At 36.9% G+C, this 16,399-nt stretch overlaps 1 protein-coding gene across 1 annotated transcript; it reads left to right on the top strand.

Moving 5' to 3' along the window:
* Nucleotides 1-9,476: 9,476 nt before the first annotated feature.
* Nucleotides 9,477-10,253, top strand: LOC113332083. The gene has a single exon (XM_026578781.1). The coding sequence runs from the start codon at nt 9,477-9,479 to the stop codon at nt 10,251-10,253; it is 777 nt and encodes a 258-aa protein (XP_026434566.1).
* Nucleotides 10,254-16,399: the final 6,146 nt, after the last annotated feature.

Below are 16,399 nucleotides of genomic sequence, written 5' to 3'. Positions count from 1 at the left end.
ATGTGTAGTTCACACTACAAATACATATGATTTACGTGATTTACGGGTCACTATGTAAGGGGGAGTGGTTTTCATGTTGAGACGAAGTATTGACTAAAGGGGAGTGATACATATCACCATAGTATTGTTGTCGAAGTTGTGATAACAATGATCGAGAGCCTTTGTTTTCTCATTGTTATGGCTACGGAACTTCAACAACTATGATGTTGAACTTACAACCTTTGGAATCATGGTAGTACTTGGAAAAGACGAAGTTTTCGAGTAACGTTGAAGCACCAAGGAGATCAAGCATGTGGACAAGAAGCTACAAAGTTTTATTTATTTTGTAATCCATATGTATTGATAGTTTTGTCACAAAAATTGACAAAGGGGAGATTGTTAGAGAATTGCTCGGTCGAACTCGCATGAGTTGCTATATCAAGCATGTTTGTCAATATTAGTGATCAAAACTATATGTCTTGATTTCTAGTATACTTATGACTAAGTATCGGTCTAGGATAGTTAGGAATAGTTGAGCTCCAGACTCCATGGCGGTTATCTTGCAAAGACGAAGAACTACTCAAGGAACCGGTGGAACTTCATCCGACTAAAAGATATGTGGAGACTTGAACTCAGCTTGTCACTCAAAAGTTTATCTACTCTATCTCCTACTCTTGAGACAACAGTCGTATAAGTATGATAGTTTTCATATATACACATTTGCTATTTCGAGCCGAGTTTACTCGCCTATCTTTTTCTCGAAATACGTGTTGGTAAGATTTTGATTTAACCATCTTCATCTTTAGCCGTGACGAAAGTCATGATGACGTTTCAATCTTGAAAATAGCGTTGATGACGATAATCGATTCTTTATGTCTAACGACTATTATAACATTATAAAAGAATGTTTCAATGATTGAAATGTAGAGTTGAGAATGTGTAACCACCTATGGATGTAAGAATTTAGTGTGTTCACACATTTTTGTATAAATCAATGTGACGGAAACCAAGTGCGTGCATATGTGTGCATGCGGTATTGGTTAAGGAGACAGGTTGGGTATGCGTACCCGTACGCATACTAGTGGAAGTTCCCATCCGTGAAATTCTGCTTGGTTTGAAGTTACGAACTCAAAAACCAGTCATCTTAGGTACGTGTACCCGTACGCGTACTGGCGGAACTTTTTCACCCGAAAAAGTCTGCTGAGTTTGGAAACTAAAACCAACTCAAAATCCGGTAGCCTAAGTACGCATACCCGTACGCGTACCCAAGCTGGCTATTTCTCAAATCGGTAGTTCATGGACTTAAAACAATAAATTGTAAGGAATGCAATCTTTGCAAACCATGGGTATATTGTTCATGAATTGATTCAAATGAATCAAATCGATTTCGTTTCAATTATGTCTATGAATAAAGACCTAAGCAATTGAACAACTCTTGAACTAGTTCTTATGTGTCATTTGTACTAGTTATGAGAAAGATGGATATGGTTTATATGAAAGCACCCATATGGCTAACCATTGGTCAACCATTTGTGAACCAACCAATGTACACATTTAGGTACGGTTACTCAAACCTAAATGAATACATTTCATTTGTGTGTGACAAGCTAAGTTTCGATCTAATGGTTGAAAGATATTAGCTGGGATAAATCAGGTTTTTCATCTAACGGTGGATATTGAATGCTTTGTTACCAAGGTAACCTAGATTGCAAACCTTGTTTTGAAAACTATATAAGGAGACGTTTAGAAACTGCGCAAAACTAATCCCCACACCTCATGTGTGATACTAGTTAGTTTCCTAGAGTCGATTCTCCTTCAATCGTAGGTTTCTTCTCGAGACCCTGTCGATTAACGACTGAAAGACTTCATTGGGATTGTGAAGACAGACGAAACTATTTCTCTTGTAGTTGAGCGATCTGATCTTGCCATTTTTTATCATACGAGTTCAATTGGAATAATTAACTTGAGATTATATCTCCGATAGGGCAAGATAAAAAGAAATCACAAACATCTTCGTCTCATCGTTTGTGATTCCGCAATATCTAGTTTCGCTACCATACGATTTAGATTATTGTGAGGTGATTGATAATACTAGGTTGTTCTTCGGGAATATAAGTCCGGTTTATCAACTGGTTCTTGTTCACCTTGATTTTTATCAAAAGACAGAACAAAACTTTTAGGTTTATCTGTGGGAGACAGATTTATCTATCATCATAGACTTTTCTGTGTGATACAGATTTGTTTATTAAATTCTTCGACTTTGGGTCATAACAACTCTTGGTTGTGGGTGAGATCAGCTAAGGGAATCAAGTGCGTAGTATCCTGCTGGGATCAGAGACGTAAGGAGCGCAACTGTACCTTGAATCAGTGTGACATTGATTAGGGTTCAACTACAGTCCAGACCGAAGTTAGTTTGTAGTAGGCTAGTGTCTGTAGCGGCTTAATACACTGTGGTGTTCAATCTGGACTAGGTCCCGGGGTTTTTCTGCATTTGCGGTTTCCTCGTTAACAAAACTTCTGATGTCTGTGTTATTTCTATTCCGCATTATATTTTTTTATATAATTGAAATATCACAGGTTGTGCGTTTGTATCGATCAATTATGAAATCCAACCTTTGGTAGTTGATTGAAAATTGATTGATCCTTGGACATTGGTCTTTGGTACCGTCCAAGTTTATCTCTCTTGTATTTAATCGAGACTCGCAGATTGCTTGAGTAAGATTTAAATCAAGAGATAGAGATATAAGAACTCTTTGATATATACTTTTCTATTTATTGAGTCTAACTGTCTAGTTTATTCTCATAAAAGTATATTGGAGTTAGTCCATACAGATTGCTAATCGAAATATTGGGTGAGGTTGTTAGACCCCCGCTTTTTCACTGTCTAAGAGTTTTCTTAAGTTGTTGTATAAACAGTGACAGAGTTGAATTAAAGCAATTATCATCCCTTGTATCAATCAATTTAGGACGTCGATATTTTTTATCAGATGAAGAAATATGATTGCTTAACAAGTGACGTTTTTCCCTTTGACAAAGTTCAAGATCGAAAATTTTAAGCTTTCCAACAAGAATATTTCTGGAAAGTGTATCAAGGTTATTTCCTTCAACGATGGCATGGTTCTTAGAATCGAATTAGATGGCAATGATCTGAGAATCTTCATCACAATGTGCTTTTGTAAGCGAGATTTTCAAATGTTTCTTCATCTGCCATACGAAGGTTTTCCCAATCAGAATTTAGGTTTTGAAGCCTAACTTCTTTTTCACTGGTATTGTCACGCCCCGCAAATTCTGGCACTAGAATTGAGTCCAGAATCCGGTGATGCAACTATCATAGGTCCAGATTTTCCTTTTAAAAATAAGAACAATTTAGAACTATGAAAGAAATTCCAATAAATAGATAAAGTATTTACAAAACACCTTAAATGGTTACAATCAATAATTGAAAATAATTAAACAATATATATCGACGATATTGAAATACCGATTCCCAAATCCCCTGATAAATTATAATTTCTTTTCTTCAGCTAGCTTATTTGTTACTCTGTAAAGAGAGGGGGAAAAGGGGTGAACAACCACAACCCAGTAGAGAATTTCCAAAAATAATATAGTGCAGCGGAAAAAGAAACCAAACGATGCATCAAAAGCATAATTAAACAAGCACAGTCTTTCAATCATTTACTGATTTCTATTTCAAACTTTTACTCGATCACACTTCCAATTTAAGTAATTAATTTCTTAAATTATTTTAGAACCTTTATTAATAATTTTTCTTCAACCCAATATCACTAGTAATTTCTTTAGGTGTGTTCCAAACTTTGTAACTTTTTATTTTAGATGTTTCTTGCTTCATTGTTTTAATTAAACTTTTCCAACAAATCGTTAAATACTTTAGACTTACAACCACTGCCCACCGCGACACACACTATTTGAATAGTCTTGGCCCTGAACTCGGCAAACTCGACAACTTCATTCTTTATCCATGAACCGCAGCCCAAATCATAATCAACCTCTATTACCCACCGGTGCTCACAAGATATTTCTTTCTATTGTGGCCCTGAGCTCTTGGCTCTAACACCATCTACTGCCCACCGATACACACGAACTATTTGAATAGTCGAGGTCCTGATCTCTTAGCAAGTAGATTACCGAAACTCGCCATACCATCACCCAACTAATATTTCCGTCACCCGACTAATATTTCCCGACTAAAGACTATCCTTAATTTATTTTCTTTAAATCTTTTACATGCAAACCAGGTTTATAAGTTTGACACCAACTCTTTTCAAATCTTTTACCTTCTCTTAAAAGATCAATTGTTAACCGGAATGTTATGTTAACGTTAATCAAATGTCAGTGTACTCTAAGCAAATGCTCGAGTGTGAAGCTTAGTAGTTTTCATCTCTACCTTAATCTAAGCTTAGTAGTCTAATCTACTTATTTTTATTTTTAGCTAGATGGTACCCTTAGCAACAACATTTCTATAGTGTGTTAGCAATTAGCTTTATTAATTTATTTTGTCTTTACAAACTATACCACAAGCACTCCCCACCAGTAGGCTAGTGCAAACAAATCAAGTCGCATGACGTGATAAAGAGTACGTGGTTCTTTTTGAAACAGACGTCAATCAGTCCACGAAATGGAAAGGAAAGAAAAGATGGGTTATAAATCATGCATCTGCTGTATAACTAGACGTCTAGAACGGAAAATCATAAAGCCATATGATTAAGAAAACTCGTATCATAAGAAGCTAGAACGAAGCCACCAATCAAAGTAACACAATAACACCTTCCCTTTACAAAGTTACTTTCTTTTAAGAACAAAAATTAACTCAAGTACAAGCTAGTGAACACAAATTTCTTAAGGTCCAAACTAAGCAAACTGTTTTCCAACAACGTCACAGTATATATATATATATTTTCGGCAAACCAATACAATAAATGAATGCCAAAATAGTTTAGTTTTTAGTATTACATTGAAACTCCTACCTCAACCGCTTAAAATACAAATCCAAATACGACCGTGTAGCACTTTTCCATTAGAACCAGCAACCCCGATAAACCTCGCCATAGTCTTATTAAAACGACGTCCAAAAGTATATACTCTAAACTATTTTTATGATTGCTCAATGGAATGGTTCTTTGTATAAAATAGTTAACTGAGATGAAGTCCAAGGGATATCAGCAATAGAGAAAATTGGAGAATGGAAGAGGCGGCTACTGCCATTGAAATTTATTTGTTAAAAGGAAAAGGTGAAACACCAAGTCGGGAAGCTGCGCAAACCCTAAGAAATGTATATAAACATAACCAAAGACAAAAAGGGTAGCTGATTGGGTCCAGGCCCAAGGGAAAATATTTGTTGGATACGTTCATTTATATCTCATTCCGTTTCATAACGGACCAAAATCAAAATTGTGAAAGTGCCTAGACCAAGGCTTTAACCCCGACCACTAATTTTTGTATAAGGTGATGACTTCAAGTTTAATTGCTCTTGACCATTGCATTAAAAAGACTTAAAAACACTTGGGACCTATTTACAAGCTCCTAACATTTCATGAATCAAGTTTTACACCCTCGAATGTGTATTATTTTACTTAGAAAGTATGATATAAAATAGACGTACTCATTTTTCTAGAGAGTTGGTTATGGAAGAAGCTCATTTTAAAAGGACGGATTATGACAGGTATTTTTTTCAAATACGGTTTCTAAGATATCCCAGACTTCTTTAGATTTTGTGCACATAGTCACATGATGTTGAAGATCTGGGGTAATGGTATGTATGAGGAAAATGCGATGGCACGAAAGAGATCGGTCGAGTCAAGCTCTGCGACTAGGTGATCAACTCAGTAACCTACTTCACCATTAATGAAGGTCAATTAAATCTGCATGTGTCCAAACCTATTTAATTAGTTATCGTTATTGTAATTTATTACAATCAATGATATTATTAGCCACTGAATCGGTTTGCTTTTGATTTCTAGTGTTTCCCCTTTAAAGATTCTCTCTTTAGCTTTCCCAAATATTTTCTCACTGTCTCTGTCTCTATGTGTTGCAGGCATTAAAGTTACCTGAATTTTCTTGTCTTGTTTAAGACCTTGGTAGTTTCGATGACGTTTGTCCCAGTCCAAGAGAGTTTTCTCGAATCAACTGAAATTTTCGACATCTCTGTCTCTCAGATTAATCGAGATGCAGAACCAAGATGATAATCAAACCTATTGTCTCAAGGAAAATGGCAGCACCGTTATGACAAGGTATACACGTTTCCAATCTATTCGAACACGTAGAAAGAAAAGATTCAAATTATGTGCTATAAAATGGCATTGAATTGGGTTAGTTATTTTCATCAGTATTCTAAACACTCAAGTCAAGAAAACTTTCCCTCAACACTCCAATCCCATGGCTTCAGAAGATATCAATAATCTTGCCAACCAATTTGATTCAGCTTCAATTGAATCGTCAGATGACATAAGGGAAGTTGTCAATATCTCTCAAATCAATCCAACTCTCGTTCTTCAAGGCCAAAGCTACAACATCATTGTCATCTCCAGCTACAACATGAGCCGAGGCTCTGCAGAAAAACACGCTAGGCTGCTGTGGGGAAACAATGTTGGTCCTTTTGAACTGAGAAAGAAGTCCAAAAACATCTTCACTGTCAAGTTTGAAACTAAGGATGAATGGAAATGGGTGTTATCTGAAGCACCCTGGTGTTTGGATGGCTTCCTTTGGATCATCAAACCTTGGAATCCAACCTCAAACTACAGGTATTTGGCCTTTGACAAACTGCAATTTTGGGTAATTCTCAAGGAACTTCCTGAGGAATTTATGAATGTCTTTGTTGCTGAAATGGGGAAAATCCTTGGAACTGTGCTGGAATTGGATCCTGAAGATGTGAAACCAGTTGATACTAATGATGTTGGTGCCCTCATTGAAATTGATATTGCAAGGCCGCTGATCTGAGGAGTCTTAAGTCAGAATGTTGCTGATTGCACCCAGTGGATCCCCTTCTACTATCAAAAACAACCACATCAACTTTTTCCGTCGTGCTTCATTATTGATCATGACAATGACAACTGCAAGAATAAGGCCAAGGAGGTGAGGGATTTATCTCAAAAGCTCTGCAGATTTCTGGACAAGATTCCATACAGCATGACTACAAATGAGCACTTGAATCTTAATGAGGCCCCAACTAGAATCTCTCCAAAAAAGAGCAACAAAAGCAGGAGGGCCAACATGGTTCTATTTGTTAGGCCTGAGGATGGTCAGTATTGTAATTCCATTTACTCTGAAAATGTTGGAAATGAGGAGAACTCTACTGCTTTCTCTGTCAGTCAGAGAGGAGAAAGTAGAAGGAGGGGAGGAATAAGGAGGTTCAAGAGGTCCAGAGAAGTTGAGAGATCCAGAGATGGGTCCAACATGACTGAACCAATTGAAGAGGAAGAGGATATTGATCAGCAGTTGAATGTTCAAGGAGTTGGTGACTGGGACAAGCACATTGAAAAATACCAAGGACAAGAAGCAGGACAAGGAAATTCAATGGTAACTAATCAAACCCTATATTATCTTTTGAGTTTATATTTCCTGCACACTTATGGAGATAATAAGATATACCCTCACTATAACTTAAAGATGAGAATCCTTAGATGGAACTTACAAGGTCTTGGCAACAAGTTAACTAGAGATCACCTAAAGAACTGTATCTTCAACTATAATCCATACATCATTTTCTTATCTGAAACCAAATCCACAGTCAAAAAAGCTAATTACCTTCTAAAACAGATGAGATATCCTAACATTTGGTGTAATGAGGACATAATTATAGTTGGGGGTCTTGCTTTACTTTGGAAAGATGGGATAGATATTGATTTCATACATTTTTCAAATTATATGGTTAATCTTATTATAAAGAATAATGAATCTAATTTTGGATGGTTCCTTACCTGTTTTTATAGTTCTTCTTATAACAATGAAAGACAGGTACAATGGAGATTTTTACATGAAATGGGTGAAAACATGAATCTACCTTGGGTCATAATAGGTGATTTCAACTCAACCCTATATAGTTATGCGAGACAGAGCTATTCAATACATCCAACTCAATCTCATCCAATCATCACCAACACAGTATCTGATCTGGGACTTATAGATATCCCTTTCACTGAAAGCCCTTTCACATGGTCTAACCGCAGAAATCATCTTACCCAAGTTAGAACTAGACTTGACAGAGCCTTATGTCTACCTTCTTGGATGAACATGTTCCCCAATGAAATATTAAATAACCTCCTTCCTTGTGGCTCAGATTATGCTCCCATAAACCCTCAAAATGAAAACCTCAGCAAGCCATTTAGATTTTATGAACACTGGTTATCAAATAGTACATGCAAAGAGGAAATTAGCAGAAGTTGGAGACACTATAAACATGGTTCTGAAGCCTTTAAATTCACAAACAAATTAAGAGAAGCTAAAAGGGGTTTGCAAATCTGGAGAATCAAAGAGTATGGAGATACTAATAAAAGAATAAAGGAGATTCAAGGTCAGATGCAACAAATCATCATTCAGCCACAGATAAATATGGGAGAGCACCAAAGATGTTAACAGCAACTGAAGGCCCTTTATGAAGCAAAAAACAGAACTGTTTATCAACAATCAAGAGAGAGTGCAATAAAGTTTCAAGATAGGAACTCAAAATCTTTCATGCTCAGGCCAACTACAGGAGAATGTGCAATCAAATCCACTCTCTGAAGACAAAGAATGGAGATTGGAAGAACACAAGGAAACATATATCAAGAATTCTGCTGGATCATTTTCAAGAGATTACCACCACAATAAATCCTGAGGAGGCTGAGGAGATTATGAGCCTCATAACACCATGCATCTCTTCTGAAGAAAACAACAGACTGACTGAAATTCCTTCTTCTCAGGAAATCAAGGAAAATGTGTTCCAAATCAAAGCTTGGTCTGCCCCAGGACCATATGGGTTCCAAGCTGGTTTCTATCAGCAGAACTGGGAGATAGTTGGCAGTGATGTCATCCAGATGGTGCAGGAATTCTTCAGAAATGGTAAACTCCTAAAAGAACTAAATCATACCTTTCAAACTCTTATACCAAAACATAATTGTGTTCAAACCCCTTCTGACTTCAGTCCTATAAGTTTATGCAATATCTCTTATAAAATCATCTCCAAAATCCTCACAAATAGACTAAAGCCAATTCTTCATAAAATCATTTCCCCTTGGCAAGCAGCATATGTCCCTGGAAGAAATATTATGGATAATACTATCATTGCCCATGAGATTATACAACGCATGAAGAATACTAGAGCCTACCATGGAGCTGTTGATGTGAAGTTGGACGTGTCAGAGGCTTTTGACAGAATGGAATGGAGTTTCATCATAAAAGTAATGCAGAGGCTTGGATTCTGTGATAAATGGTGTCAACTAATCAACCAGTGCATATCAACTACCACAATATAAATTCTTCTTAATGGCTCCCCCATAGAAACAATGACTCTAACAAGAGGGCTAAGACAACGTGATAGTCTATCCCCATATCTTTTCATAATGTGCATGGAAGATCTGAGCAGAATGATACATACTGAAGTGGAAAGGAAGGAAATTCGTCCCATTTATCCTGCTAAAGGTGGTCCTCCAGTTTCTCACCTATTCTTTGCAGATGACTGCATTCTTTTCTCCACAGCCAAAAGAAAATCCATAGAAAAATTAAAAAATGTCATTCATAAATTCTGTGAAGCCTCATGTGAGATGGTCAACCTCAGCAAGTCAAGTCTGCATTTCAGTAAGAGACTGAATGAAGGAATTAAGGATGACATTAGTGAAATGATGGGAATGAAGACAATACCTTTGGATGAGAAAAATTTAGGGATCGATTTGTTCATTGGTAGGAGGAAAACTAAATGTTTCAGTAATATTCAAGACAAGATGAAAAAAAGGATACAACAGTGGCAGGATGGTATGGTGAATCAAGCAGGTAGAAGCACTCAAATTCAATCAGTCACTAACTCCATGGCTCAATTTCAAATGGGATGCTTCATCTTTTCTCAACAAACTATAAATCAGCTAGAAGCAGTTCAAAGAAAATATTGGTGGAACAAAAGTAATGGTAAAGGTTATTACTTCATTTCCTGGAGTGTTGTCTCAATTCCAAAAAGATGGGGAGGCTTAGGATTTAAGAATTTGAAAATCTTCAATGAAGCTATTATCACTAAACTAGCTTGGAGATTAATTCAGGAGAAATATAAAAAAATGGGCGCTTATTCTTGAGTCAAAATACTTCAAGAAAGAAAATATTCTTCAAGATGATATTTCAGAAAAGGGAACTGCTATATGGAAAAGTATCTGCAAAGGCATTGAATGGGTCAAGAAGTTTCATATATGGCTGATTGGATATGGGAAAACAATTTATGCTTTTAGAGACAACTGGATTCAAGGGTACATAGCTCAGCAAATTCAAGAAAACTTCAATCAGGATGATGATATTCCTTACCATATGAAGGTGGCTGACTTCTTTGTATGAATACCAGAACCTGGAAGGTTGGAGTGATTCAAAGATACTTTACTCAAGATCATATGGAAAGAATCCTAAACATAAAACCCTCAATCCAACATGAAGACTGTATCCAGTGGACTCTTACAAGTAATGACAGGTTTACTGTTAATTCTACATATAAAGCTATCCTATGTCATTACAACCAAAGTCTCAACAGCAAAGAAGGAGAAGCCAAATTCTGGTTGTGTCTATGGCATCTTAAAATTCCTCACAAGTGTCAGCTTTTTCTTTGGAAAATTTCCCAAGATATTCTCCCTGTTAACCAAAGATTGAACAGATTTAATCAAGGTCAAGACAACAGATGCTTAAGATGCCATGAAGCTGATGAAACCACTACACATATGCTAATCTAGTGCAACTTTGCAAGAAGAGTTTGGCAAGCCATTTCCACAGACATAGCTCAAGAAATCAATAACATCCAGGATATTCAGCTCTGGGTAAAGTCTTGGGATAACAGGAATTCAAGAATAAACTTTTGCAAACAAGAGAATGCATTGTGATCACAATGTGGTTTATATGGAAGTCTAGATGTGAATGGTGTTTGAAGGCAAGCGATACTCTATCAGCAGCATTAAAGCCAGGATAAACTCCTTCTGCATTGACAATAAAATCCAAACCAACAATATTATGAATCAGACGCAGGTTTTAACAAACACCAGCAGGGCTGTGGATCATAGGAGATTAAACCCTAATAGTTGGATTCCTCCTAATAGAGGAAAACTAAAAATTAATATTGATGCATTTTTTTTACCTGGAAATCATATTGCTGGAATTGCACTAATCATTGGAGATTTTACAGGTCAACTGGTGGAGGCATGGACATTGGTAGAGAGGGTTAGAGATGTAACTCAGGCTGAAGTTGTTGCTTCTCTTAAAGCTCTTAAATGGATTGCTCAACTCCAAATTCAGAATGTCATTGTGGAAGGTGATAACAAAACAGTCATGGATAGCATCAATGGTCTGAGTTATATCTCTCCTTGGGAAGACAGTAATCTCATTAAGGAATGTAGGCATCTGATGCATTGTCTTGGTAATGTTGTTGTGTGTTTTAGAAGTAGAAAGTGTAATCAAGTGGTATATCTTCTTGCCAGGTATGCTAGGACTAATAATTGTAGTAGGAAATGGAATGTGCATCTTCCAGATTGTGTCGAAGTCAAGCTTGAAGCTGATAAACTCTTGTGTAACTGTTAATCTTCTTTTTTATCCTTCAATGAAAATCTTTAAGTTTTTCTTTCAAAAAAAAAAGGCATGTATCATAGCATTTAAGACGTCATAATTTTTCTTTGCAACAAGGATTTTTTCTGGACTATATCTACCAATATCCTTAGGTATAAATACATCACCTTTTGTATTAACCGGAGGATCATAGCCATTAACAACAGTACCCATGTTTGAAAATCACGAGCTTGAAGAAAAGCACGCATAGCGATTTTCCACCATAAGTAGTTTGAGCCATCGAATACTGGTGGTACGTTTATGGAGATAAAATTCTTGTTCATAGAGTCAGATTCCTACAAACACTGACTTATAAGGTCTTAATCGTGTTTGCCTGCTCTGATAGCAATTGAAAAAGCGGGGGTCTAACAACCACACCCAATATTTCGATTAGCAATCTGTATGGACTGACTCCAATATACTTTTAAGAGAATCAACTAGACAGTCAGACTCAATCTTAATAAAAAGTATATCAAGGAGTTATATCTCAATTTCTCGATTTAATACTTACTCAAGCAAATAGAAATCTGCGAGTCTAATTGAATACAATAGAAATCACATGAACGGTACCAAAGACCAATGTTCAAGTATCAATCAATTTCAACCAACAACCAAAGGTTGGATTTACCAATTGATCGATTCAACACACAACCTGTGATATTTCAATTATATAACAAAATATAATGCGGCAATGAAATAACACATACACCAGAAGTTTTGTCAACGAGGAAACCGCAAATGCAGAAAAACCCTGGAACCTAGTCCAGATTGAACACACACTGCAATAAGCCGCTACAGATACTAGCCTACTACAAACTAAGTTCGGTCTGGACTGTAGTTGAACCCAAATCAATCTCACACTGATCCAAGGTACAGTTGCGCTCCTTACGCCTCTGATCCCAGCAGGATACTACGTACTTGATTCCCTTAGCTGATCTCACCCACAACTAAGAGTTGCTGGTGTATTTTCAAATAGTTGTAGTGATAGTGATAAAAATGGGTTCTTTTCAGATTTGTGAAGGGAATAAAATTTTTAGATTTTTTTTTTAAACTTAAGAATGTAGCAAAATTAAATAGCAAAGTGATGTGAAATTTTATGGACAAATAGGGGTTTAAGATTCCACCATTCAACAATACTTATATGATCTAATTTTTTTTTTTACTATGCAATTTAAATAATTGGTTTGATTCAAAATATTGCCAAAAGCAGATTTCCAAAATATCAAATGTTAATCACAAGTATAATGCATCAAGAGTCTAAAACTAAGCATGCATTATCAAGGAAAAACACAGTTGATTAATAAAAATTATTTAATTCATTTTTATCAATGCAATTAATCACATAAAAATATTGCATTAAAAAAATAGAGATTACCACATAATTATTGTGAGAATGGCTTCCTCTGTCACCCCTGGGATTGGGTTTAGCTACTCATGATGAAAAACCTCTCAAAATATTTCATTGATGCTCAAAAGTGTTTTACAATGAAGAGAAAGACAAGAAAATTATATAAAACAGGATTCTGCGACCCACAGAAGGCGTCCAGAATCAACGATAGAGATGAAGTGTTGTTGTCGTTGGAAAACTATGACCCACAAACGACAGTCGTTGTCTTTGTTGGTAAACGACTGCCTTTGGTTGTCTGTTCTTCCTCTTCTTCTTCCTCCTCGAGCAGCAGCAGCAGACCCAGAATCTCTGCAACTTCAATTTTCTTGCTCTGTAGTGCTCTAAACCTCTCCCAATTCTCTCTCCCATCTTCTATGAGTCCCCAACACTCTATATATACTCCACAGGATCAAGAAGTCTCGCTATAACTCGAGATAATTCTCTCTTAACTCGGTTTGATGAAAAAATATTCTGGGAATATTTTCTTCCCTGATTTAGCTTCTCACGCGTAGATTTCCATCCTTGTCACTCTAGAAATGTTTACACACGACCCACAATGTTGCTAGAGCCCTCATGGATGAGCAGAACACGCTCAAATCTTCTCCAATCCCGTGTTCAACCCGTGTTTCCCTGTTTTGCATTCCGTGAATTATCCAGCTAATTCTGGCCAAATTTGATCGAACCAAAACCCTAAAACGTGTTTGCTAGGACATATGACAACTTCCTACCAAAAATCAGCCATTGAATCGCCCTAGAACACGTTCAAAAATTCCAACAAAACATCTGCCAGTTGATAGTATTTTTTTCCCGCCAATTTTTGGTTTTTGAATTTGGGAAGAAGATGTCCTCCCCCTAACCAGAACTGGGGTGCGAATAGCAGCTGCCTTGGGGGTGACCTGGGGGTGCTCCGTGCAACTTTTCGAGCCGAATTTTCCAACAATAATTATTTTCCAAAAATACCTACAAACATACAAAACACCATAATAAGGACGAAAACAAGTACTAACAATACGAAACATTGAGGACAAATTAGACACATAAATGTGTCTATCAAATACCCCCAAACTTATTATTTGCTAGTCCTCGAGCAAAAATAAAAAATAAAATCGAGTTAATCTCGGGAGGGTTTACCAGAGGTGTACCCACAAAACCATTACTCCAGACCCTAGCTATCTATGTCGAACCTTGGAAGGCACTAAAGAATCTCCTTGGTTGGCTTACAATCACTGACTAGAGGAGGAAGTACCCTGATGCGAAATTCCAATTGTTGTACACGAGTTTACACTCAAGCATACTAAAATTCATATAAAGTGACAGAGCTCTACTCAGATAGTTGCACTATGGACATCATATTCGGAGTCAAACTAATCATATGGATAGAAAAAAGAGATGGAAATAGAAAAATGTAGATGGTTTTGATGTTAACCAAATCATCGATGTTTCACATATCTGTCTGAAGGCCACTGCCAGAATGAACCTATCCTAATGGACTGAGATACCGGTCTGACTAATATCAACACAACTGGCATATACAAGGGAACCAGTGGTCAATAACTTAAATCTAGATCAACAAACTGGCAAATACAAGGGAACCAGCAGTTGACTACACAGAACAATAACCATTTTTTTTTTTAAATCAACGGCATGAATAGATCTTTTTGATCCAAGCGCATGCTTTTTGTCAGCAGATTACACGATAGTTCCCACGGGTCCTGCAGTCCACGCTTGCTTAGGCGACGTAAACAGGGAGAACACACGCATATTTCTATCCAAGTGTTAATACTTATTCCGATTGGTCTAACTGGTCCGGTCTCTCTCTCTCTCTTTTTTTTTTTTTAGTAACTCAGTCACTCTAATTCACCCTAACAGTGGTAACAACTTGAATCATGTGCCCCACCTAATCACTTAGAGAAACATAGTTTAAAATGAAAAAATAAAATAAAAAAAAAAGAAATGAAAAGGACTCAACGAGATATGGTGCAACTATCATGTTATTTCTAACACCTGAGCTCTGTGCTTTTATGAATAGACTCTATAGATGTTTCCATCTAATCAGATTGGTTCCTCAACTCCTACAACCAAGATGCTTCCATCCACTTAGATTAGTTAGTGCCATCCTGAATACGCATAAATTTCTAGGCTCTAGAGTTTATTTATTGCAACTAAAAGCTAACAAAAAGTTTATTTCCCACCCCCAAACTTAAATCTAACATTATCCTCAATGTTTCTAATTAAAGAGCAGTACCAAAAGTAAAATAACACGAGGATAAGTTGGAAAGATAGTACCTGGGTGAAGAAAATCAAAAACTAATATACAACATACAACTGCCTCGATGGTCAATCAAGGGTAAACAGGGTCCTCCAGAGGGACCTCCTCAACATCACCTGTAGGAAAGGGCTTTAAAAATGGTTTCAATCTCTGACCGTTAACCTTCGAAGAACTACTACCATCCGGTGTCTCGATCTCAACAGCTCCATGAGGAAAAACAGTGCGAACAATAAAAGGACCCGTCCACCGAGAACGTAACTTCCCAGGGAAAAGATGCAAGCGGGTATCATACAGAAGAACTTTTTGAACTGGAGAAAATGACTTCCGTAAAATGTTTCTATCATGCACAAGTTTCATTTTGTCTTATACTCTTCGCACTATCGTAAGCATTTATATGAATCTCGTCCAACTCATTGAGCTGGAGTTTCCTATGGGCTCCTGCCTCGTCAAGTGAAAAATTTAGCTGCTTAACAGCCCAATAAGCTCTATGTTCTAACTCAACAGGTAAGTGACATGCATTGACATAAACAAGCCGATAAGGCGACATTCCAATGGGGATCTTAAACGCAGTACGGTAAGCCCATAAGGCATCAGTAAGCCTAGACGACCAGTCTTTCCGATAGGATTAACTGTTTTCTCTAATATACGTTTTATCTCCCTATTGGAAACCTCTACCTAACCACTAGTCTGTGGATGATATGGGGTAGCTATCTTATGTGTAATACCATATTTCTTCATCAGAAGCTTAAAAGGCCCATTACAAAAGTGTGACCCTCCATCACTAATTATAGCTCGTGGTGTACCAAAACGTGTAAGTATATTATTTTTCAAGAACTCAATCAAAACCCTATGGTCATTGGTTTTACATGCAACCGCCTCAATCCACTTAGAGACATAGTCTACGTCGACAAGGATGTATAGGTTACCAAAAGAATTAGGAAACGGACCCATAAAGTCAATACCCCACACATCAAAGACCTCAACAATTA

This window comes from Papaver somniferum, chromosome 1, assembly GCF_003573695.1.
Source record: "Papaver somniferum cultivar HN1 chromosome 1, ASM357369v1, whole genome shotgun sequence".
NCBI classification, from domain to species: domain Eukaryota; kingdom Viridiplantae; phylum Streptophyta; class Magnoliopsida; order Ranunculales; family Papaveraceae; genus Papaver; species Papaver somniferum.
This window is presented reverse-complemented; position numbering and strand designations above follow the sequence as displayed.